We start from the raw sequence: 25,339 nt of genomic DNA, 5'->3' as shown, positions 1-25,339 counted from the left end.
GGTGGGGATTTACAGTCCATTATTCTTAGTCCCTCCTACTGTGACTCCCATAGCGCCTGGTAGGGTGCACCCCTGTACTCATCTATGTTCCTGGTGGCAAGCTCCGTGTTGTAGGCAGTGGTGCAAGATTTCAGTGTTTTATCCACCCACAGAACAGGTTCGGGTTGGGAAAGATTCTGATGGTGGTTTTGTGGACTGTATTATCCACCAGCTTCCCAACAAATCCCACAATAGCTTTCGTAAACATGTTGAACATCATCAGAGCTGTGCCTGAGCAGGTCAGCACCAGTCTGCATCGTCAAGAGCCTCCTGCAAAGCAGTCACCAATTGGTCTGTCCAGCTCACAACCTCCCTCTGAACTGGAGCTTCCTGTTTCAGCCTTAGTTTGTATTTAGGCATAAGGAAGATGGCAGCATGGCCCAATTTCCCAAATGGTGGATGAGACTATGCCCTACAGCCAATGTCCTTTCACCTCTGGTGAGGCAGGTGATGTGTTGAAATTAGCATTATATGCTTGAGGTTGGCGCTGTTAAAGCTCACCACAATGAGCGCAGCGTCCTGGTGATAAGTCTGGTGTTAGGTGAGACCCTCATGTATTTCACATATGGCAGTGTTCATGTCAGCCTGAGGTGAAAAATAAACAACAATGACTATGACCAAAGTAAATTCCTGAGGAAGGAAGAAAAGGTGACATTTGATGGTCAGGAGATCCAGGTTGGGTGTGCAGGAGCATGTAAGAGGAACACCGCATTCTGTCGCACCAGCTGTTGTTCACCATCTGACTTGCTCCACCTCCCCCTGATTTCCCCGACTTGACTGAGAAGAACTTGGCTGGTTGGATGGTGTGGTCCAGCTCTGCTGGGTTCAGCCATGTCTCAACGAAGCAGAGAGAGTTGCAGTCCCTGTCTCTCTGGAACTAACCCCGGCCTTGAGGTCATCCAGCTTTAAGCTAAACTTTAATTATTTACTTATTCATTCCTTATTTGTAAATAAAACATGTAATTTGACCATGGGTGTTCAAAATTTTACATTCAATTATAGACTCCAGTGGCCTCTGGCTTTATTACTTAAGTGGTAGTTGGAGAATAATCATAAAATTCAAGATTCAGTAGTTTGTTGCTATATGCACAGACAAACAGGCAGTTGCCCTCTACAATGAAATTCTTACTCTGCACTATTTCCTGGACTTCAAGTTATGATACAAACACTGTATAAATTCTGAGTTTTCCAAGATGGCGCTAGTGAGTTTGGCTGCTGTCATGACTGTTCCAACCAAACCTTGTCTTGTCTTGTGTATATTTGGCACAGTTCTTTCCTTTTCCAGCACAGCCCTTTGGATTCTATTGGGCTACAATCTACTCACCGTATATATATATATATATATATATATATATATATATATTGTCTTGTAGAAACAAAGATATTAACAACTTTTGAATTTATCACAGTGGTGAAAAAGTAGCTAGGTGCAATTGTACATTTCCACCAGAGAGGGCTCCAAATTCCCAAAACGTATATAGTACAACTTTAAATGTCCACTAGCCAATAGTGTAGAAAAAACTATGATTTAAAGCCTTTTTTCTGTTTTTGAATAAATGAATATAACCGCAAGCTTTGGGTTTGAGTACCTTTAACTGAGTAAAGGTAGGAGAAATGGAGTGGGAAACAGCGCTGCTGCTGCAGGAACTCTTTACATAAAAGAGGAGCTGCCAAGCTGTGACGCTAATCCAGAGAGAGCCAGAGAAAGAGAGGCTGCTCACTATAGTGGCACTTATCTCCAGCTGCGGTTTACACATGTTACCCTTTGCTATGCTAGATATGACCTAATGTGCCCTGAAAAGCCCTTTAACTACTATACTAAACATTGCCATTTGTTCATTGTCTGCCTCTTATTTTTAAAGTGCTTAAAATATTATTAAGGGGCTAACAGACCATCCGTTAACATGGTAGTGTACATATAGCTGTTGCTTTGTCAAATGCTTTAGCATGGAGTTAGCTGTTTTTTTTTTCCTGTGACTCTTTATGGCATCTCAGTCAGTGTCAGTGTTTCCCAGACAATGTTTTGTCCATAAAGTAGACATGAAAAGAGTTCAAGGTTATGAAAACAAGCTAATTTTCATTAGCTAATGTCAACAAACAGTAGCTTGTTAGCTTCACTGATAAATACTGAACATTTCTTGTTAAAGGAGTAGAAAGCTTTATGGCAGATATACAGGGCAAATCCTGAAAAGTGAAAATCTTCTATCTTTCATTTGTAATGATGGTGATTTTATTGCATGTAATCAGCTTTTATTGTACCACTGAGGGCAGAGTTACCCAGAATTCTTTGAGATTTTTATCCTCATGCTGAAGCAAAGGTTGGATACATTTAACATGTTTTTGTTTTGTTCATCATGATGTGTTTTGTGTTTAAATGTATCAATAAGCTTGTCTTGCCACAATAAAAGAAACAGTGAAATTTAGCAGGTGCTACCTTAACATGCACTACACAATCTCGTAACATTTTGCTTGATTTACAGGAATTCGTGTGTTTAAATTCTAGTAATTCCACAGCCCAGAAAAAGTCAGAAATCATTGCTACATTATAACAGCATTTTTACTGATACTGCTAAATCTGTAGCTTGTTCATAAAGGGGGATATTATGAGCCAACCAGTATAATGGTTGGGTTCTAGAGGATGATACAGATATATGGTACATATTTTTCACTAGTAACCTGAAAGAAACACTTTTTTACTAATAAAACAGTAAAATTGTGAAATGTTCCATATTTGAAATGAAGAAATTGTCCTGTAGATTCAGAGAATATGTAATGTGAATTTTCTGTTAAAGGAATGACAGAATTTTCTGTTAACTTTACAGTACATTTTATTTACGGATTTATTTATTTACAGTGTGTCTATCTAGATACAGGGTGGAAAATGACTGGTTCATTTTTCTTTTGGCCTCTCAAGAGTTTAACCCTTCATCTAACCAAAAAACAACCAAATAACACTTCAAGAGTTTTATAGGCATTTATTTTAGACATTATAGACATTTATTTTAATTCAGGGAAATTATTAGGCCTCTAAATTCCTAGAAAGCTCTGAGTGTTTTGATAAAATTCTGCCTTCAAATTGGCTACTGTTTTCAGCTATGCAATGCACTTTTGTCCACTTTTTGAGAGTGATCAGTTAGGCTAAGAGGAAAATTGGGTAGATTGGATTAATGCCTAAAGGACCACTTTAATCCAGCCTAGAGTGAGGCGGAGTGTAGCATGAAAAAACATACATACAGCTTTAAAGTCTTAAAAATGGTCCTGCCATACTTCTAGTCTATTACAATAATACGTCTTCTAAGTAAAACAGTTGTGGGTGGCAATGAAAGCATGAAATGATCTTTACACAAAATGCTAATGGAGAGCTTCCAAACCTTATAGGCACAGAGACATTCTCAGCAATGCTGCATAATTCAGAATTGGGGAAGTGCTTTACCAGTGAGCTGTCAAAACAAGTCAAACCGAGAAGAGCCTGGATTGCATGGAAGGAAAGCAGGCGACGTGGACATTTTGCTAGAGCTACTGTTCCATAACTTATCTACGAACGTCTGCTTTTAGCTGCTTAATGTTTAATTACCCGATGGGCTTAATTAATTGTATCTTATTACCATAACATTAAAATGCCTAAGACATGCAAAGGTGGCCAAACGAGGTCAGTCTATCAGCAATAAAGCAACAGGACAGTAAATAGACATATAGGAAATAACCGGCTTCAGTAATGACCAGCTTTATCCTGTTGACTCATTTTGACTCATTTTGACCCAGAACCATGAGTTTTTAATATTTCAATAAAGAGGATTTTATCCTTGCTCCCCTATTAGAGAGATATGATCATTTAAATGTTAAAAAAGAGCCCTAACAGTTGAAAAAATGAAACAATAATCAAATAAATGAGAACATAAGGCAACATTAACACTTTTTCAGTCACTCACACGTACATGCACACGCAAATCACACATTGGTGACGTCTTCTCTCAAAAGCAGCGAATGTGTTATTCTGTTATGTTTGAGAGCTTCTAGTCTGTATTAATTGTTTCTACTTCACAATGTTGAGACAAGTATGAAAGCTGAGACTTTATTTGATCAGAAACTAATAAAAACCTCGAACATTCCTACTGAAAAAGGACCAAAAGAAACCAGTAGGATTACAACTTATTGGTTTTACTTTCTAGTGTGAATTGGCTTAATGTTTTCCAAAACCCAGAGAGCGAGCATAGGTACCGCTGGCGTGATAAGGTCGGCACCCTTGGACCAACCAGATTATTCTCCTGCAAACAAATAGTTTTTAATCTCCTCAAACAGATTTTAAAGGCACATAGCCTTTAATTTTAGAAAGTAAACTAAAACAAATTTTACAAACACCAGCGAGAGAGAAAATCATGACAAGGCCTAATATAAAATGATTTTATAGAAAATATTGTTGCTTTTGTCCAAATCACAAATGTCCAGCATAGGGTTCCCCTTTAGCAGCTGTAGCCAGTCAGCAGCCTGTCCATGTTGTCCACCCTCACACAAACACACACACAGACACACACACACACACACACACTAACAGCAGGCCATGTAGGAGGAGAACAGAGTGAAGGACACAGCACCTCCACACTTTTACTCCCCGCAGGTTCACCCAACACCACGTGTAATATAAATGTGTGGGGGGTGAACAGAGTGAAGACACTGAAGATGGATTATTTTATATGTTCTTCACAGAAAATGAGCAAAGGACAAGAATCTGAGGTTGAAATAATAATAAATCACATCATTTTTTCTTTTGGTAAACATTGAAAAAGGGTCCCACAGACCTGAACATCACACAAGGGTTAGAATTATTTAATAAACTAGTTTACAAAGTATAACTAAAGAAAAAAAGGGAGGAAACATAAGTAAATAGGACTGAGTGGAAAATGAGTGATAATAAGTGTAATTTGGTCTAACACTCTGCGTAAACACCGGCAGGCTGCCCGGAAAACACTGAGCAAAATACCAGTGGGCCGCCAGCTTTGGCATCAGTGGGCTAACAGTGGCCCAGTATCCTCTTGCTATCAGTTAACAAATCAGCCATTAAATGATTTTAATTTCTCTTGGTTTGATGCTTTTGATGTGTTTTCAGCGTCCATATTTGATATGTTAGTGATTGAATTCCTGTAAAATAACTAGATGTTATTTTCGTCATTTTGGCTTATGGTGTAATGTAGTTCACATTGACATTCTTTGATTTACCTCAAGACTTTTAGCCTACACACTTAAAAATAATGGTTCTTCAGGGGTTCTGTAGTAAAGAAAAAGGTTCTAAATAGAATCATGAACACTAGAAGAACCCCTTTGCGTCATTAAAGCGTTCTTTGCATTGAAGACTGATGGAGAATGTGTTCTAATAATAGAAAAGGACTGATAGAAAAAGGTTGTAATAATAGAAGAACCCTTTTTGGTGCCATATAGAACCATTTTCACTGTTTTTGGTAAATCTTGTTTTCTAATATTTGGTCCGATTTTATGAGCCATGCCAATATCACCAGAATGCTGTACACATATTCAGGCCAACATGAAATGTGTTCTAAATAGCAACATAAAGGGTTCTTTTATTGTTATGATATTGAGCTTATAACAATAGCAGAACCTTTCTGGGACTATATAGAACTCTTTTTAAAAAAGTTCTATATAGAACCATGTACAGCACATTCTCCATCAATCTGAAGAACCTTTTCATGATGCAAAGAACACTTTAATCATGCAAAGGGTTTTTTGAGTGTTCATGGTTCTACACTATTTTCTTCACTAAAGAACTCTTGAAGAACCATTGTTTTTAAGTGTATAGATTTAGGTCCTTTACTTGCAGAATATATGTGGGAATGATCTACACAGTGTTGCTCAAAATGCTAGAACGTGTCACAATGTCACTCACCAATGCAAGACTCCCTGTGTTCTTCAAAGCCAGCGCTGCACACGCATCGCCCAATAGGAACGAGCCATTCCCCCTCAGCGCTGCAGTACATCTTGGGTGTGTCCCTCTCCTCAGCATGGTCCACACACTGACCCCTGACCTCCACCAGCGACGACGAGTCAGCCCCCGTGACCACGTCCGTGAACACGGCCAAGTTCCGACCCATGCCTGTGCACTTCTTGTAATAAACCCGCACGGAAACGATGGCGATGCAGGCTCCGATGTCCTGGAAGGCCAAGTAGAAGCCTCGTTTGCTGAGCGGCCCCACGCCCCGCACTTCTGTGTTGAGTTTGAGTCTCCGCACCCCCAGGTCCACGTTGGTGAAGCTCTCGTCAGCCGCAATCGTGTCGATCTTGGAGAACTGGCTCTCCCACATGGTGGCGCCCATGTCACGGTCCATTTCGTAGTAGTAGAGGTTGAACGTTTCCTTGCACGTTCCCAGCACTCCAGGCATGCTGTTGCAATCCCGCAGCGTGAACTTGATCTCGATGTAGATGCGGTGGGCGCCGTTGCGCTGGATCCAGTTCGTCCGCAGCCAGTTGTTCTGGTTGGGGCTCATGACGTTGCACACTTGGTAAGTATGGATGGGGCTGAAGTACTCGTCCATTTCATTAATGGCGTCCCACTGGGGAAAGAAGAAGACACAAGGAAATGATCTCTACTGCAAATGCTGTGTACATTTTACCATTCACAGGGTTTTACAGGCATTACGTAATGTGCTGCACATTTTCTTTACTGTAAAAGCTGATTTAGACTTCAGTGAAGATGTAAATGTATATGCCTGGAGATGCTGAGAAGGGGTTCATGGGTAAGTATAGTTTGCAGAGGCCCTCAGAGGCCATAGTGTGCCTTCTTCCAAAAGGCTGAATTATACTTTGTGAACCTGTGAACATGTGCAGGCATTGTGCACTGGCGTTTGCAGGGCTGTCTGCCAACATACTTGCACTTAACATGAACTTGAGCACTAGGGGGCAGTGTTCAAACCACAATGTAAAACGGAAATGAAGTGGAAAGTCATGCGTTTTTCTGCTCTCTCTATATAAATGCATGTTACGTCGCATTTCTTGTGCCATTTGATCTATGAGCTGCTCTATTGAAGACAAAGCACAAACTTGTGTTTCATGTTTGGACTGTATTTGGGTAAAATTGCTCTAGATTCCATTTACACTTTTCACTAAAATGGGTCGGCAGTAAAGTCAGATGAGATTCTGTTGTACTTTACCAGCACAAAGGGCACATCAACACATGTCATTTCCATGTTAGTTTATTTATTTATTTATTTATTCTACTTTTTCCCCCCAGTACTATACGAGTTGATAAGCTTGGCCCAGAGCCCAGATTGCAAGAAGGTGCTCAGTTTTGGGATAAGTTCAGCCTCATGTATCCTCCTTTTTGCATTTTCTTGTTTATTCTCTCACTGTATAGTCAGTACTTGGCAGCCGCTTATGCAACTGTATTGAACAGATATTACATCGCATCCCATTTTCACTTCAAGGTTCATCTCTGACCACCTCCAAATATGATTTAAGCAATCCGATTGTCATCCAGTCAGGATGCATCCTGGCTTTTCATTAATTCAGGTGAGATCTGAACACGATCCAAAGGTGTAAATAAGCCCTTAAATTTCGTGCTGATTCTGGTTTGGGTTGAGTATCATTTGGGTGTCATCCCACCCCCAACACCCCTGGACTAACAATCAACATCGACTTGATGCATAACTTCGCAGATTCACAAGACATGTTGAGATTTTGGAGTTTGTACATGGTGGCTTGTGAGCCTCTGCAAGCTACACTTCCCTATGAACCCCTTCTGCATCTCAACGGAGTCACATTTATGTACATATCTGCAAAAGTATAAATCAGCCTGAAATGTCAACTACATGCTGTGTAAATCTGCACACTGTAAAGAAATTGGGGGTTTTAACTTGAAAAATAGTTTACAGTCTGCTTTAAAGGCCCAATCCCATTTCACCCCTCGCCCCTACCACTTAGCCCTCTGTTTTGCGCGTTCACTTCTAGGGTGTCCAAATTTTTGTTGAGATAGAGGAGTAGGGTGAAGTGTTGGGGCTACATGGCCCTCCAAACGGAGATTTTTCAGAGACTCACTCCAAACAGAGTGTTCTGAAAAAAAAAAAGGAAAACCGGCAAGATGGCTGAACAAGAGACCAGAGAAACCCAGAAATGTGAGTATTTTCTCCGCCTTAAATAGTCCAGCAGTTCTGACTCCTAAAGTGCCAGAATGTAACTGCTGCACCGTTTAAGGTGGAACAGGAAAATTCGAATAAGAAGCTGGTGAATATCTGACTTCAGCTTCGTATCACCAAAGAATTAGCGATCGATGATAATAAATACTTGTCTTTGAAGTCATATGGTGCCCTAAATGTAACTAAAGCCCAGCAGTGAGGAGCTGAACTTTACCCTCCTCTGCTATCACTGAAGTTGGGCCGGGTCACCTACAGAGCAGCACTAGTAGCTGTTAATGAAGTAACGCTCTTTTTTCTAAATTTAGGGTTGTCCCATTTCGTAGGACAAGATTTCAACCACTACACCTTGTAACCCAGTTCCAAGGGGTTAGGGTGACACTCCAAAACAATGGGTAGGTGTAAAAAGAAGAAATGGGATTGGGCCTAAATGTTAAATTATTTGAACTACAAATAATAAGTTGATAGGGCAAAAAACACAGGTTCTTACTCCAGTAATTTACCATGCAAAACTCAATTAACTAACTTTTTATTTTTCAAAGAAGCCCAAACAGTAACTTTTTTAAGTTAACCCCTTAAATAGCCATTTATATAACTTAAGAATAGCTCAGTCAGTTTGCACTGAAGTCCCTGTAGTTACTGTATAATAAGGCTTAGTATGTAGTAATACTGGGATTTTAACAGGTTAAAACAATATAGAGCTGTGCATCAAACCAACATTGATGGTGGGACAAGATCCGAACAATACTCAACGACAACTAGTGCAAAATTTGAATAGAACAGTTTAAGGAATAGTTGGTGGAAGTGGTGCAACCACGAGAAAGTAGAACATTAGACTTTGTTTTCTGTGCACTCTGGTTTGGACACTGACCCCTAGCACCCATTGTCATGTTATGTGCAGGTATGTTTGCAGAAATCTTTGCAAACATCTGCGCACAATGCCCACACGTGTTTCCTGATGCAGAAACATAGCTCAGCCTTAATGCAACATTCATTAACCCCTAAAAGACACAGTTATCACAAGCAATGACACAAGTATGATCTAATTTCATACTAATTACTTGCAGCTCAAACCACCTTTCTTTTCATGTGTACAAGAATAGATACTTTATTAATTGAAAATTACATTGTTGCCATTTTTCAAAACTGTCAATGCATAGTGTAATTGGATGTATATTATTTTCAACACTTTTTTGTGTAATTATGTTATTACATTTAATACATAATGTAACTTCAATGTACAGAAAAACAGCTATATAAACTCTCTGCCTCTGAGGGTTAATCATGGAGAAGTTTGGTGCAAATTATTACGCTGCTTTTTTCTTGCACAAGTAATAAGATTCGCATACGGTGAAATATCGCATTAACACTTGTAACTGGATTTGCATTTGCTTAAATCTGAGAAGAGCCAAAATTAAACATGTCCTGTAGTATAAAAGGATGCATTCTTCAAATGCACAGTGGGGCCACTGATCTCATCAAATCATCCCACCACACTACACCCTTTGAGAAACAGAGAAAAAACATGGGAAAACTTTAGGACTAGATCTCTACACTGTAAAAAGTGGCTCATCAGATCTACCTAAAAACTTACTTCATGTGGTAACAAGTAAATAAACTAGTTTTATGTAGCCTAAATCCATACTTTGAATGAAGGATTCTTTCATACATACATCATCTAAACCGCTTATCCTTCTGGGTCACGGTGGGGTGCTGGAGCCTATCCCAGCTGTCATTGGGCAGAAGGCAGGATACACCCTGGACAGGTCGCCAGTCTATCGCAGGGCAGACAGACATACAATCACACCTAGGGGCAATTTTAGCATGTCCAATTGGCCTGACTGCATGTTTTTGGACTGTGGGAGGAAACCGACGCAGACACGGGGAGAACAAGCAAACTCCACACAGAAATGACCCCAGTTGCCCGGCCGGGAATTGAACCCAGGCCAGTCTTGCTGTGAGGTGACAGCGCTACCCACAGCGCCACCGTGCTGCCCATGATTCTTTCAATCAAAGTAATTTTTTGAGTTTAATAAAACTAGCTAATTTACTTGTTACCACATGAAGTAATTTTTTAGGTAGATATATATAAAAGTTGTCTAGTTTTTCCTAATAAGTGTATATTTTAGGATTTATAAAAGTACTCATGTTTGTTGAGTGTATTAGTGAAATCAAAGTCTAAATTAAAATGCATTTCTGTACATTTCAATTATGCAGCACTGATGTGTATCAGTATCCAGTAGTATATTCATAATATATTCTAACATATAAATAAGAGTCCACAAATTCCATACTTCAGTCTACTTAAGTGGTTTAAAAAAGCCATCAAAAGCGCAAGGAATTGAATTTAAAAAATATCTAATTACAACTTAATTAAAATTGAAATATACTTAAGGTGATCCAAAATAATACATTTAGTATGTGGGTCATTCTACAGAAATGTCCATTTTTGTGTCCCTAGCCTTTACAGATATATTACACTTGAAAAACATGTCAGGGTTACAATTTATTTATATTTTATATTGTTATTTTAACAGTTACACCTTCTTGAGCCTCAATTTAGCAATACTGGTTTTTAAATCAATCATATAGAAATCCTCCACAGAAGAGCTCGTCCTCACAGTCGTGTGTGAAGGCTGAGGCCATATTTTGAGGTAAAAATCTGTTTTTCTGCAATTTTAACTGAAATAATTTAACATAACTATGAAATATATGATTTAAATGACATAAAGAAATCAAAAGCCAAATAAATATTATTAAATATATAATGAAAGTTGTCCCCAGGAGTCGTGTCACTGGTGTTACTACATAACAAAAAATCTCTTATTTTGAAATAAAAGTCACACTGATGACATCACTTGACTTCCTTTTACCTGTTTTCTGAGGATCTATGAAGAAAAGCACATGGTGAGTCCACTGTGTCTTTCAGTTATCAGAGATTCTCATTTAGCTCATGATTTCATATGAAGCTTTTAGCTGACGTCACTGGTGTGACCGACTTTATTCTGAGGTAGTTGTGAAAAAATAGAATACAAATGGATTAAATTACATATTTTAGTGGATATTCCATGATTGACAACATGAGGTTTGATGCTCTGTAGCAGCCATTTTTGTACTGTCTCTGGTGTTACCTTTCTTATGCGTAACACCAATGACGATCAGTAGCACCAGTGACTCCTATGGATAGATAAAAAGTGGACGTTTCTGTAAAATGACCTATATATTAAAGTATGTTTAAAATGTAAATATTAGAAATACACCTCATATTGAATACACTTTGTAAAAGTGCACTTAAACGCGTGGCTCTTTTTATAAGGTAATCTAGATCTAGAGTGCACAATAAGTGGTCATAATTATAAACATTATGGCATCTGTCATAATACCTACAGGTAATGGTACCTCATGACAGCATATGGCATCTGCCATTGTGTGTTATGGCATGGTTATGTCAGTGTTGGGAAGCAGGGGTCAAGAAAAGTGTCACCCACTTTACAACAGCAAGCAAATCTCAGCTCCATTCCTTTTGGCCTTGGGTGCCAAAAAGCTCTCAATGTCAGAAGACAGAAGCACCCATACGCCACTCCTGAGGAAACCTGTTCAAAAGGAGTGTGGATGGAGGTGTCCAGAAAGAAGATCTGACAGGGCTGACATCTGGACCGGGCAGAACGCGGGCAATTAGCTCAGCTCTCTCTGCCAGCTCATCAAATAATAAAGGCAGCCAGTTGAACGCAAGCTGCACTCCGAAGGACCTTCAGCTTGACTGTGTGGGGGAAGGTCCCCATGGGGTGAACAGGAGAGTGGGTGGGCTTCCATCTTAATGGGCCCACAAACTGGCTTTCATCTCTCAGAACTCTGAACCCCCTCCTCCCATCTTACCCTGGCAATACCTCATTGGCAGAAATGAGCACTGAATACTGTGAGATGATTAACCCCTGTAGGCTCCCAATGGTGTTTGCATCTTGAAGCGCCTCTTCTTACATTTCCTTTAGTTGCTTCTCACTCATAGCTTTTTGAAACAAGTAGAGAATTTCTGTCGGAATTGCAGATTCAGAACCTTCAGTTGATGCCAGATTTATGAATAGGAGATATTTTATAATGATTTGATTTTGAGGACATTATTTAAATGGGATTGTTATGCACATCTCTTACACTTTTGCCATATTTCTGACATTTCTTGATATTGAAAACATGTATGGTTTTAAAGGGATGGCTGAGCTGGTGACCTTGGCTTGCTCGCTGGGGTTGGACCTGTGTCATCACCACCTCCATCAGAGTCTGTTGCAGCTTTTCCAGTCAAAATGTCCATGAAGAACAAGATATTGAGGAGATATTGCTGAGGAGATTCGATATAAGATACTCCACTTGCATAAGGAAGAGGATGATCAACGGAAAATTTGGAAAAAATTAGACTCCTAACAACTGGGCAAGACCTGGCAGATCACCAAAACTGTCCCCTTCAGATAAGCAGTGCTTAACGCTCATATCTTTGAGACAGAGGAGAAAATCAAGCTGCTGAAAACATCTGCAGGTGTTTCTGTCCGTCCTTCCACTGTGAGAAGACGACTCAGCGCTATGAGTCTGAAAGGATGTGTAGCTGTCAAAAAGAACCTCACTGAGAAAAGGAGACGGACACATCAAACAAAGTAGCTGAACATGTGTGTGTAAATATGTTTTTTATATGTTTTTTTTCTTCACATCACAGAAACAGTGATTTCAAAACAAGCTGTTTTTGCATTATAGTATGGACTGGGGAGTGAATGGTACGTCCTGAAACTTGGACCTGCCCATTGGTCCAAAGTTTATTACACACTTCTATCCTAGGGTTTCAGTCATGTGACTGAGATCCTTATACAGTTTCCCCCTGAACTCCTGGTCCCACTTAAACTGGCGGAAAAGCTACCAAATTTGTGTTTTCCTGACATTTATATTGATCTCATACTCAGCCCCTCTCCCTGTTCTGGAGAGTCTCTCAAAGCATTTAAAAGCCCACCAGCTCTTCACGTCAGGGTGGGTAAAGGACCCCATGGTGTTCATAAAGAGGAGAGAAACTCTGTCATCATAGGAGGGTAACGACATCAGCTAATTAACACAGATGTGAACAATTCTAGCGTTTAGGTAACTTTAGCTGATGTTAACAGCCGAGAGATGAACAGTCGTCCCCCTAACGGAGCTGCAGACAGCCGGTATAACTTTATTCTCTGTTTCTGGAGATTTAAATGAGGTTTGAATGGAGAAACATAAACGTTAAATATAGACTGAATGTCGTGGGTCAGAATACGATGTTGTGTTTCCACAGACGTGAGTTTGTAAGTTTGCTAGTGCAGTTAGTTCAGAGTTCAGCTCCAGTCCTGAAACCCCTGCACTGCATAACTGTGGTTTCCTGGTTAAAATACCTGATATTATCAGCTAATTAATCCCTTCTTGAGCTGAACGAGGTGAACAGCAGAGAGAAACACTAAACTATACAGTGCAGCGGCTCCAAGCCTGGAGTGAAAACACAGAATTAAAGGTCTGTGTGTCTCTCGTCTCTCGGCTTCTGTCACATCTTGCAGGTGAATCATTCACAAAGCACAGCTAATTGAAGGCACCGTGCAGCGCAGTCACTCCCTGATTCGGTTCTCAAAATGTGCAAAAGTGCAAGAATAACGCAAGAATAGCACAACCAGTTTGCAATGAAGATCCTGTAGTCACTGAATAATAAGCCTGGGATTTTAAATGGTTAAACAAACAAGTAAACTTGGGTTTTACATGATTTGAGCCTTTTAAAGAGATTTAAAAATACAGTGAGAGTGCCACTGATAGAGATGGCTCTCAGCCAATCACATTGCAAGGCTGGAACTAGCTGTAATAGAAAGTACTGAAATTCAACACATAATAAACAGTGTAGCTAATTATGTAACTAAGCAAGTATATATGAAATAAGCCCTGTCAGCTCAGCACTTGGGGAATTCAGTTCAGATCCCTCGGATTGGACAAGATTGTACAAACAAATAATGAATGTTATTGTAATGTGATGTATAGACAATGTGTGTGTATCAATCAGAGGGAGTATGGATAGAGGGAGAGAACACCACTTAGCCCCCAGCCCTAGCCACACCTGGGAGCTTTCCCTCAGCGCTAGGCTGCACGTCGCATGCGGAACTAGAGGCGGTGGGTTTAGCGTTCTGGCAGAGGGAAGCAGAGGAAGCCTCGGGCTTCACCCGTAACGCTGCGCTCTGTGAGTCTAATCCCCCACCTGCCCGTGCTTCTACACAGACTTCACAGCACTGGCATGACAAACAGCTCCGATAGCGCAGGGCAAAGCCGGCCACGGGCAGCCGCCGCCAGAGGCTTGGGATGACCGTGAAATGAGGCATGTGTGTTATAGTGGCACGCCAGTGGTCAGGACATCAGACAGTGGCCAGTCAATGCCTGGAATACATGACTGATTCCCAACCCTGGTTTGTGCTTTTTGGTGTTTTGGTCAAAACTTTTGATGCAAAACTGGCGAATTATCAAGGCTTTCCTCAGTTGAAGTCAGTATTTTAGAGCAGAGAAAAGACTAAAATGGGCAGAATGTTTGTCTCAGGCCTGAAACAAAAATACATCAACATTACCAGTGGTGAACTGTGACTATTAGTGATTCAGTTCAGGCCATAAATGTCAAAACAAAAAACTTCACAATAATGTTAACTTCCTCAGTGGGACTCTAGTAGTATTAACATGAACAGTTTTTATCAATTCTAGATTAAAGACAGACATTTGAAGCTTGTACAAGACATATTAACATACATTTTACTTTGTAGCAGTTTTACAGTGACTCTTTCATTAAAAAGTCCTGGCATAGAGCTTCATCGCTGACATAGACTACCACTCATATTCACACTTAGTAACACCTGTTGGACTTCCAGAAGATCTAGACTGATGTTTTCTTTCTCATGACATTGGCTCCACTCATAGTAAATCAAAATATGATTGGTTGATTCTGGTACATATGATTGGTTTGTCAAGGTATAAACAATGTAAATGTTTTCTTAAAGGTACAACAGTGGTTTTAAGGTCTGATTGTGAACCTTAAATAAGTTTTTCCAGGTGAAAAGTTTGTATTTGTATCTTTTCATAACCAAATGTTTTAAAACAGAACAATAAAATAAAAAGCCTGGAGACGAGACGGGGTGTGTGGAGTCAGTACAGCTTAGAAAATATAATTTCAATGCATTATGGTAGTTATGTTCCCTGAATAAAGGTACCGAGATGTACCCTCAAGGGTATCACCCCAGTGACGAGAAGGGTACAGCCCCAGTGATAGTTAACTACCTTTTTTTCTGAGTGTTCCATTGTCAGTTGCTAATTATGTTGGTGATTGATCTAATGGAAGAGCCCCCTATAGCTGTATCTACCTAGATACCACAGAGAAAAAATCCAGACTGGACAATTTTCTGTTGGGCGTTTCAAGAATTGAACCCTTTTGTTTCCAACCAAGACTTAACAATGAAATACGAATATGACTTGAAATTTTAGAGAGTTTAAATACAACAAGCATGATGATCATATTAAATAAAACGAAACCAAAAAAAAAAAAAACAAATAAATGCAGACATGTATTTTCTTATTTTACAGAAATTATTAGGACTTCCCTAACAGCCTAGAAGGCCTTGCAGGTTCCCCATTGGACATCACGCCACATCAAATTGTAGGCAAGTATTATGGGCATGAGAAAGCCAACAGAACTTTTTTCCTAAGAATAACGGAAGTTGTAATAATGGCTGGTTGTACACACTAGATACAGTCCTGTGCAAAAGGTCTCTGACTTTTGCACAGGACTGTATTCGAACAGGCTTCCTTTGGGCAAAGGAGTTTGTTAACAGCAATAAAAATGAAATAATTCTTAAATCGTGTTTGAGAGTTGCGAGTGGTGCGAGTGGTGTTAGCGTTATCTGGGGACGCGACTCCCAAAGGTTTCCCTCAGGACGCCCTCTGCATGCATTATTGCTCGAGCCGGCCTAATTGAAAGGGAGAGCGGTGACCCTGGAAAAGCCTCCAGCTCAGCTCCGCCGAACCCAGCCTTTGCTCAGATGTGGGGCTTCCGAAACAGCTGATTGGCTAACTTGTCTCGGCTCGTCCTTCCCGAGGGAGAAGCACAAAAAAGCTCATTGTGGTAATTAATACCTTGGACTCGCGCACACTGTGTCTTCAACGCACACACGTTTCTGCTGCGTTCTGGAACCTCCTTCAAAGTACCGAAATGCCCTTGGACTACAGATGACTACCATACGAGCCCATATGAATCAAAACGTCCCAGGCAATGTTAACGAAAGTCTACAAGAAACGGAGTCTTTAAGAAACGAACTTTCTTTGCAAGCGTTAAAGAAAGTTTTCCGGTTCTTATAAGCCACAGTTTACCTGAATCTCTTCTTAGTTTATTTCGCTACGTCATGGTCATCCTTCACAAAATATATCAGATTTGTGGCGGGACTGGGCCCGTCAGTAATTTTAGAACATGGTGTTCTGAGATTCTTCAGCGCTTTAACCACCTTTGTATGCAAATGAGGCCAATCTCCATAATTTCCATATCCGCATACCCTCACAGTTCGTCCCTGCTTTTGTTTTTTGTGCACTTCTTTTCCCTCTTTTCCTCCAACTCGGTTGTTTGAGCTTTTGTTGAACACATGTACCGTTCCAACAAAAGATTTCTAAAGATTGTTCCACACCTACTGGGTAATTGGTACAGCATCCAATGACCTTACATTCAGAGACACTAAACATTATACAAGAAAAAGATAGCAGACACAGAGAGATAAAGAAATGAATGCGTTTACCAGTTGGGGTTTTCTCCATCTTGAGGACATAAATTTATGTGATGTGGTAATGCCACATAAAAGCTGGATTCAGTACATCAGGGAGAATCATTCAAAGCCTTTGTGGGTTGTTTTTGTCCTCCTTTCTTCCAAGACACCTGTCAAATTTCAGTAAATCCACAACAGATTCTGTTTTAATGCCCCTCTGTGCCTTTCTTCTCAAAGTGTGGGAAACGCAAAACAACTGTAAATATGAAAGTAGTCATTTTAGACAAGCAAACACTATCAGAGACAATCTGCATCCCAGGAGCTTATTGATGAGAGCTGTCATCTAGAGAGATGTAGACAGACATGTTTGCCTTGGATTGCTTATCAGTGAAGACAGATGTCTTAATTATGGCTAAGCTTTTGTGGCGCCTGCATATTTTTGTTTTATTGCTTTGACATATGGGTGGGTGATGTGGCCAGCGCTACACTAACTAAACAAAAACAGCATCATGATATGCAGTCGTAACATCCTGTCACTCTCTGTCTTTCTCTGTTTTTGCCTTTGTTTTCTTGTTTCCCTGTGTTATGTGTTTTTGTTTATATCTACCATATGCCTTTGTTTTCCTGTGCCATGTGCTTTTGCTGCGTTAGCTCCTCCCCTGCCCTGCCCTGACTTCAGCCTACACCTATTCCTTGTTTCCTAGCCCTGCCCTCTCATGAGTTTCGGGTGTTCCTTGTCTTCTGTGTTAATGTATATGGTCCTGTGTTTCCATCGTTCCCTTGCCAGCATTATAGGTTTGTGATCTTGGGCTATGTTCACATTACCAGGTTGAAGTGGCACAAACATGGTTTTTGCCCTAATGTGACTCAGATCTGATGTTTTCAGGGCTGTTTGGAGACAAATCTGATCTTTTCAAATCTGACCTGGGCCACTTTCATACATGGTCCTAGATTGGATACGTATCTGATTCATGGCCATGCGACTTTAATGTGAAGCTCAGATTGGAATTCATGTGCTTTTTTTTCCACTGCGCATGCGCCATCATTCAGCGTTACCATGGCAGCAGCGCCGAACAGAAGTTAAAGCCTGTAAAAAGCAACATATCTCACCTTTTTCACACATTTCTCACACTTTTTCTCCTTCGTCTCGCTCTAATAATGAAGCTGAGAGCTGATCAGAGTTAATTATCTTCTCAGCGAAGCTCGTTCTGCTCGTTAGTTTGTGCTGATGATGAACGTGATTCATTCACGTGACGTTACTGAGTAGGATGAGCTCATGCGGGGGACGCTGGTTCGTTCACATTAATGACCGATTTGAATTAGCTACCTAAACGAGTGTGACCCATCGTGTCAGAGAGATCGGATTTGAGCAAAAAATCTGATTTGAGCAATGAGGCTTGTAATGTGAACGTAGCCTTAGTGTTCTTTCCCTGCTCGTGTTTTCTTTGTGTTAGTCTAGACTTTGTGTTTCATAGTTTACCCAGGCAGTTCATGTTCTTAGTAATTTCCTTTGTTACCATGTTTTGGTGTGTTTTCCTCTATGGATCCTGTTTATCTGCCTACATTTGGTCTGGATTTTCCACATAAGGACTCAAATAAAATGCGCTCGCACTTGTACCCTGCCTCTGGGTCTGCCTTGTCAGCCCATTTGTTACAGCAGTATTTACACAAAGGCCTCAACAACTAAACATAAACTCAAATTTTCAGTGTTCACCCTTTGCCTTTATTACAGCTTTTGTTCTTTTCAGGAGATTTGCTTTCCATTTTTTAAAGTAATCTGCAGAGATATTTTTCAGTCTTGGTTCAGTCTTAGAATCCAAATAATCTCAGTGACAAATTTAGACCCATCAGTTTATCAAACCTCCACATCACAGCTGTCCAGATTTTGTTTTCTAGCACACATTTTCTTCTTTTTTGTCTATTTCCTGTACTCAGTAACAGCTACACGTCTGTTCAGACTCATAGTGTTGAGTTGTCTTCTCACAGTGGAAGGATGGACAGAACAACTGTGGGTTTTTCAGATCTGAGGCAAGAGTTGAGTGATGTGGACAGTTTTTGTGGTCTACCAGGTAGTCCCATTTTCGGTTTATTGTTTAAACAGTTGGTGTAGACTAATGAAAGTTTCTTTGGTTTATTTGGTTTTGTTGGAAAGACTTTGCTATAACTGTCTGGTTTAAGTCTGGAAGGATGGAAGAGTTAAAGAGGCAATAGAGTGCACAGATGCAAAACGTGGACAAATTAAATACAGGTACATTTGGAACTTTTAACAAGGAACTCATCATCTGCAGTGCATAATATCATTAAAAGACTCCGTGAAATCCAGAGAAATCTGTGTATGCAAGGGACAAGGCCAAAAACCAATATTGATCTTTGGGCTCTCAGGCCGCACTGCATTAAAAACAGACCCAAGTCTTTAGTGGAAATCACCGCATGTGCTCAAGAACACTTCCAAAAACCACTTTCTGTGAACACAGTTCATCACTGCATCCACAAATGCAAGTTAAAACTCTACCTTTCAAAGAAAAGTCATATATAAACAGGACTCAGAAACGCCGCCGCTTTCTCTGGGCCCAAGCTCATTTAAAATGGACTGAGGAGAAGTGGTAGTGTCCAGTGGTCCGACATGTCAACATTTGAAATTCTTTTTAGAAGTCATGAACGGCGCATCCTCTGGACTAAAGAGGAGAGGGACCATAAAAAGCCAGTATCTGTGATTGTAGGGGGTGCATTAGTGCACATCTGTAGAGACTGAACAATATATGCAGGTTTTGGAGCAACATATGCTGCCTTCCAGACGATATCTTTTTAAGGGAAGTTTCGACCTCTAGTTCTTCACATGGGCATAGTGGCAACTACAACTATGACTTCAGAGGTCTATAAGCAGGCATGCTCATGGGGCCCCCTGGTGGCTGGGGTCCAGTGCCAATCATGCTCACAGGCCCCGTAATGGCTTGGGTCCAGTGCCTATCATGTTTACAGGGACCCCTGGTGGCTTCCGTCCAGTGCCTATCATGTTCACAGGGCCCCCTGGTGGCTGGGGTCCAGTGCCAATCATGCTCACGGGGCATCCTGGTGGCTACAGTCCAGTGCAACTGTGAAGATGATTTCCATATTACTGCTATTAAATTTGAAGCTCCAGTTGTTTAAATGTTTAACAAAAGGCCTATTTATTATGTTTTAACCTGCACTGTAGGTAGAATGGATCCCGACGTATTGTTGAACACACAATGACCTCCGATCATTTGGGGAAGCAAAGCTCCACCTATATCAGATAATACTTATTTAGAAGTACAAAAATAAAAGCTATTGGCACACATTCATCGAAATGCACAAGCCGTCTCGGCTGACAGAAGACAGTTATAAAACAACTCTAAAAGACGGAGAAAAGTCCAGCGTCAGTTCAGAGAGATCCAATTTCAGATTAGAAGCTGGGAAGGGAAAATCCTTTGAATCTGTTTAAACAGCAGCCGGGCGGCAGTACATAATGACTGCCCATCTTTGGGTGGCATTTGCAGTGACGGAGTCAGCTCCACAAAGCGTCGGCTCGGAATATTAACACATGAAATATCACCCTCTGCTGTTTCCTCTCTCCACAGTGAGAAATACAGAGTTGAATTGAATTCTCCGCCTGCTTATTAGAATAGGAGCTTTTGACAGCAATAACCTTTTTAGAATATTACTGTTAATTGAGGCAGCCGGCTGCATGCAGGCCTATCCAGCAGAGTGTGGGATGGGATGGTTCCTGCTAGAACTGCGGATTACTCGTGGCATGACTATATGTGAAGTGTTCAAATACTTTTTATGTCAAAACAAGTGTTGATATCTTCACAAATATAAAATATTGATGAAATGAGACATTTCTTTTTCGTATCTCATTTACACATTTTGTCAGCATATTTTGAGGAAAAATGTCTGTCTGTCTCAGAGGCGTCGCCGGGCCGAGCTTCAGGGGCTAAAGGCCCAAGTATTTTTTTACCTTTCCATGATTTTACTCTTCACTGGCTTAGCTAACACAGGATGAACCAGCAACACAATTTGATCAGTGCACAGCTTGGCGATGTAGTGGCAACATCACTTTCCGGTAGTTTTAGTAGTTTTTTATGATATTGTTATATGCCAATGAGAGATTCTGAAGTTCTGGTTGATGTGTAGATCACATCATTGTAGCGTCCAAATACTGGCTAGCACTGCCATGAGAGCATGGGAGGCATGGCCATGCAGAGCGACCTCACGAGGAATCTCTTGGAAAGTGTTGTCACTTGTATCGGAAAAAACATATTTACTTTTAATGTAAGTCAATGGAACTAGACTTTTTTTTAAGCCATTTTGGGTCATTTCTTTTGAACAATTTCTTATAAAATTTACGCACACTGTAAAGGGCAACAGGCAATATATATATATATATATATATATATATATACATACAAGTTTTGAAATAAATTATAGGTTACTATAAAAAAAAATTACTAAAAAAATCTGAATGTTAAGAATGTTAAGATTTCAAACACTCTACTTTTAAATATCTTTCTGTTGTCAGAAGAAAACCTTCTCCAAAATGGTAACTTTACAGAAAAAGGAAAAAAACATATTTACTTTTAATGTAAATTTATAGAATCAGAATTTTTTCCAAGTAATTTTGGGCCATTTCTTTTGGTCCATTCATCATGACATTTACACACAATTTAAAGCACAACAGGCATTTTCAAATTATGGTAAAAACGGTAAAATTAAGGTTTTGTTCCGACAGCAGTGATATATATACATATATATATATATATATATATATATATATATATATATAAATATATATATATAAAATTAGGGCTGTCAAAGTTCATTCAATAATAACGCATTAATGCGTCACAGTTTAACATAGTTAAAAAAATTAAAAGCTCAAGCCATTAACATTTTTTTTGATCTATGAATCACCCATAGTTCAAGTTCAAAACTGAATGTGTGCCACTCTAACCTTCAAGTGAATCAGATTCTACTGAAAGTCGCTCTATACTCTTTGAATCAGTGAATGATGGAGAAAGACCTCTTGAATGGGAATTTCCATTTCAAAACTTTTCCAGACGGCTCGCATGACAAATTGAAGCACATATCTAACACCAACAGCGTTAGCCCTGTTAATATGTGACAGATCACACTCAACAACGTTTGGCAGAAAACAATGGAAGCGTCAACCTCCAGCAAATTAATGGTAGCAAGTGCTAACTGGATAGCCACAGCATGCAGATTAACATAGTGGAGGATGAAGGTCTGATAGTCGCACTTACTGGTGAGTGAATAAAACTCCCTCAACAGTGAAGTTCTGACTGCCAAGAGAAACAGCTTTTAACAATGTGTTTTGGTGGCTAAGACTGTGCTCAGTACTGTATGAGCTCTGTATTTACATTCATTCAGTGAAAGTGTTGCGATTAGGTTTGGCCCCATGTTTTATCAGGAGGGAAAATAAGGTGGGAGGGCATCTTACTCTGAGGGGCTTCTTTCCTCAAGTTCCCCTGCTATATATATGCTACGCTGTAAGTAATAAAAGCTGCAAACATACCATAATTAAGATATTAAGATATCTGTCTTTGTTGATAAACAGGATAACGGAAATATCTGTATATATATATATATATATATATATATATATATATATAGATCACAGAGGTTACCTGTTTATGCTTATGTATCTTTCTATATTTATTTTAGCTGGCTAATCTCCAACTAATTACCCACTTAAACCTCTCCATAATATCCTCAGCAGTCCTGTGGAAAAAGAAGCCTGTGCAAACAGATCACAGTGACACCACCACTTACCGACCCAGCGGCCCCCAAGTGACATTTGCTCAAGATCTTTCCTGTCCCTCCATCACCGCCCAGCTGAGGTTATGAATTACAAATATTTACTCGAGCATCCGCCATCCAGAGTCAAGCGCGGGAGAGAAAGTGACTACCTTTAACGGCTCCCTAAGACAACGCTGCTGCAGGCAGATAAGTGCTGGGCTTGTTTCTCTAAGTGCTTGCTTAGTAATTACTCCAGCAGTAAGAAAGCAGCTATGGTAAGTGGCACTTATCAAGTCCTCCCAGACTGTGGGTGCTCAAATGTGGATCCAGTTTGTTTGGGTATGCCAAGCCTCGCTCCAAACTGGAATCATACCTAGAGTGGGAATAGTGAGAAATTACAGCAGTGGTTCAATATTTTTACAACTAGTCCTCGTCTGGTGGGCAAAAAGGGCTTTTCGTCGTCAAAGTTGTATTGAATTTCACTGGCAATTTTGGTAATCATACATTTCACCTTTGCCGTATCTGTATGATCAAACTCATCTGGTGGGATTGTGGGAAAATCTGAGTGCTAAACAGTCCTATCCACAAACACAGCCATGCTGAGATAAAAAAGGACAGTGCAGATGAAGCTTTCTTGACAGTGGCATAACTACAGGGTGGACCGGACGCCTATGGTGCAAGAGGGCCACAGCATTCGGCCCCCCCACATTTTTTCGGGCCCCTCAAGGCTCGGACATTCCCTCAGGAGTACAGTGAGATTGTCCAGCGGGTAGCCTGACCCGCAAAGTTGACCTTCCAGCTGCATTAAAGTGCAACTAAACTAGAGTACAGCACAATATCTTTTAAGGTGTAATGGATTATTTATACTGGAATGAAGTGCCGTAATAATTCAATTAGAACTAGCACAAATGTAATGTAAATAAAATTTTTACATGTAAAATTTGTTATTACTAGTAAAAATAACATTTTCACAAGTTAAAATTTGTAGTTTGTATTTTTAGTAGTTAAAATTTAATTCTTGATTTCAAGAATTACATTTCTACATGTGAAAAGTAGATTTTCACTAGTGAAAAGTTCATTGTTACTAGAAAAATGTCTCCCCCATTAAAATGAATGGGGAAACTCATGATTCATCACTAGTAAAAATAAAATTTTGACTAGTAAGAATTAAATTTTGACTAGTAAGAATTAAATTTTCACTAGTGGAATTGAAATTTTCACATGTCTAAATTGAATTCCTGATATCAAGAAAAAAAGTGTTAAAACCTAAAATGGCTTGTCATAAAAATTCTATTTTGACATTCTAATTTGACCAATTACATACATACATACATCACCTAAACCGTTTATCCTTCTGGGTCACGGTGCTGTTGGACCAATTAAATAAATATTATCAAACATTTACTCACTGTTTAGGTTGAATTTTAGAAGTGAAAATATAATTATTGCAGGTTAAAATAGAATTTGTAGACATTATACCGGAAAGTTGTTCTTTCATTTCAACTTTGCATGTGCTTCATGTTGTCTGAAACAAGCAGTACATTAGGGCACATAAAGGGAAGCTACTTACCGTGTATAGCCATTTGGGGACGTTTGTTTATGTAAATGTGCCTTGTGGTACATGAGCAGAGCAGCATTAGAATGCACAGGATTTATCCTCGTTTATTGCGTACAGCTGTGCACATTTAATTAAAAACTATTTTCTAATGAGTACTGGCAGTTCTTCCACACAGATTTAGAACATGTTCTATGCAATGCACACCAATAAATGAGGCCCTCGGTCTTACATTACTCAAACTACCCAGGGGAGTTGCTGTGTTTGCTGCAGAGTTTCTAGTCTTTGCAGGGCTAACTAAGACAATTTAGTGGCCGTTTGTAGCTAATGCTAAAGCTTTAGCCTTGTAGCTCTCAAGGACACCATGTGTAAAAAAGGCATGTTACCTTGTTATGGCTAATAGATTTTGTGCTTTGTTTTAATAATAATAATAGATTTTGACCATATTCCATATGCATAGCATGCATGTTGTGAGTGTCCAAATGCCCACATGCAAGTATCGGACCGAAATATTAGAATGTCATATTGTTTGTTATCATATTGTGTGATTGTTTCATTCGATTCTGCCGTTGCTAATTGCTACAATTGCTGCAGTTTCTTTGCTTTTCACGTCTGAGCTTTCATTTTTGATTGATTTTTACATTCAAGAGGAGTTTCTGTAGCTGCTGTCTGGCCTCCAGCTTTTACATCAAATGTCCACTCAGGAGTCTTTACATCAATCCAGTACTCTTCAGATGACCTCCCACCCATGCTGTGCTGGACCCGTCGATTTCTCAAGACCAGCATTCAGACCAGCAGCCGAGTAGGTGGACATCTGGACACATTCATTTTCTTCAATACATTTCTCCATCCAGGCAAGTTAACTGATATTCTCTTCTCTGTTACTTTCTGCAGCACCAAGTTAGCCAGCTGGGTTGGCCTGCAATGATACATGTACCAGTATACATGCAGTCATGCTTCTTATGTCTGATCACCCATTCTATGTTACTGGAATTGGCCGATAATGATTATTATTTCATTATGTTGTCTTTACATTAAACCATTACATAAGCATTCACGTGAGCTGTAAG

The 25,339-nt window shown here is 39.9% G+C and overlaps 1 protein-coding gene across 1 annotated transcript in view; it reads right to left on the bottom strand.

Annotated features, from left to right (window-relative positions):
- epha8 (eph receptor A8) overlaps positions 1-25,339 on the bottom strand; it is a 158,256-nt gene that overhangs the window by 63,547 nt on the left and 69,370 nt on the right. The window contains exon 3 of the mRNA XM_036559745.1: positions 5,936-6,599. Coding sequence (XP_036415638.1) covers positions 5,936-6,599 — 664 coding nt within the window. The remainder of the gene's footprint in view (positions 1-5,935; positions 6,600-25,339) is intronic.

Source organism: Colossoma macropomum, unplaced genomic scaffold (assembly GCF_904425465.1).
Source record: "Colossoma macropomum unplaced genomic scaffold, Colossoma_macropomum, whole genome shotgun sequence".
Classification (NCBI taxonomy): domain Eukaryota; kingdom Metazoa; phylum Chordata; class Actinopteri; order Characiformes; family Serrasalmidae; genus Colossoma; species Colossoma macropomum.
The sequence above is the reverse complement of the archived record's forward strand: the minus strand, read 5'-3'. Positions and strand labels throughout refer to the sequence as shown.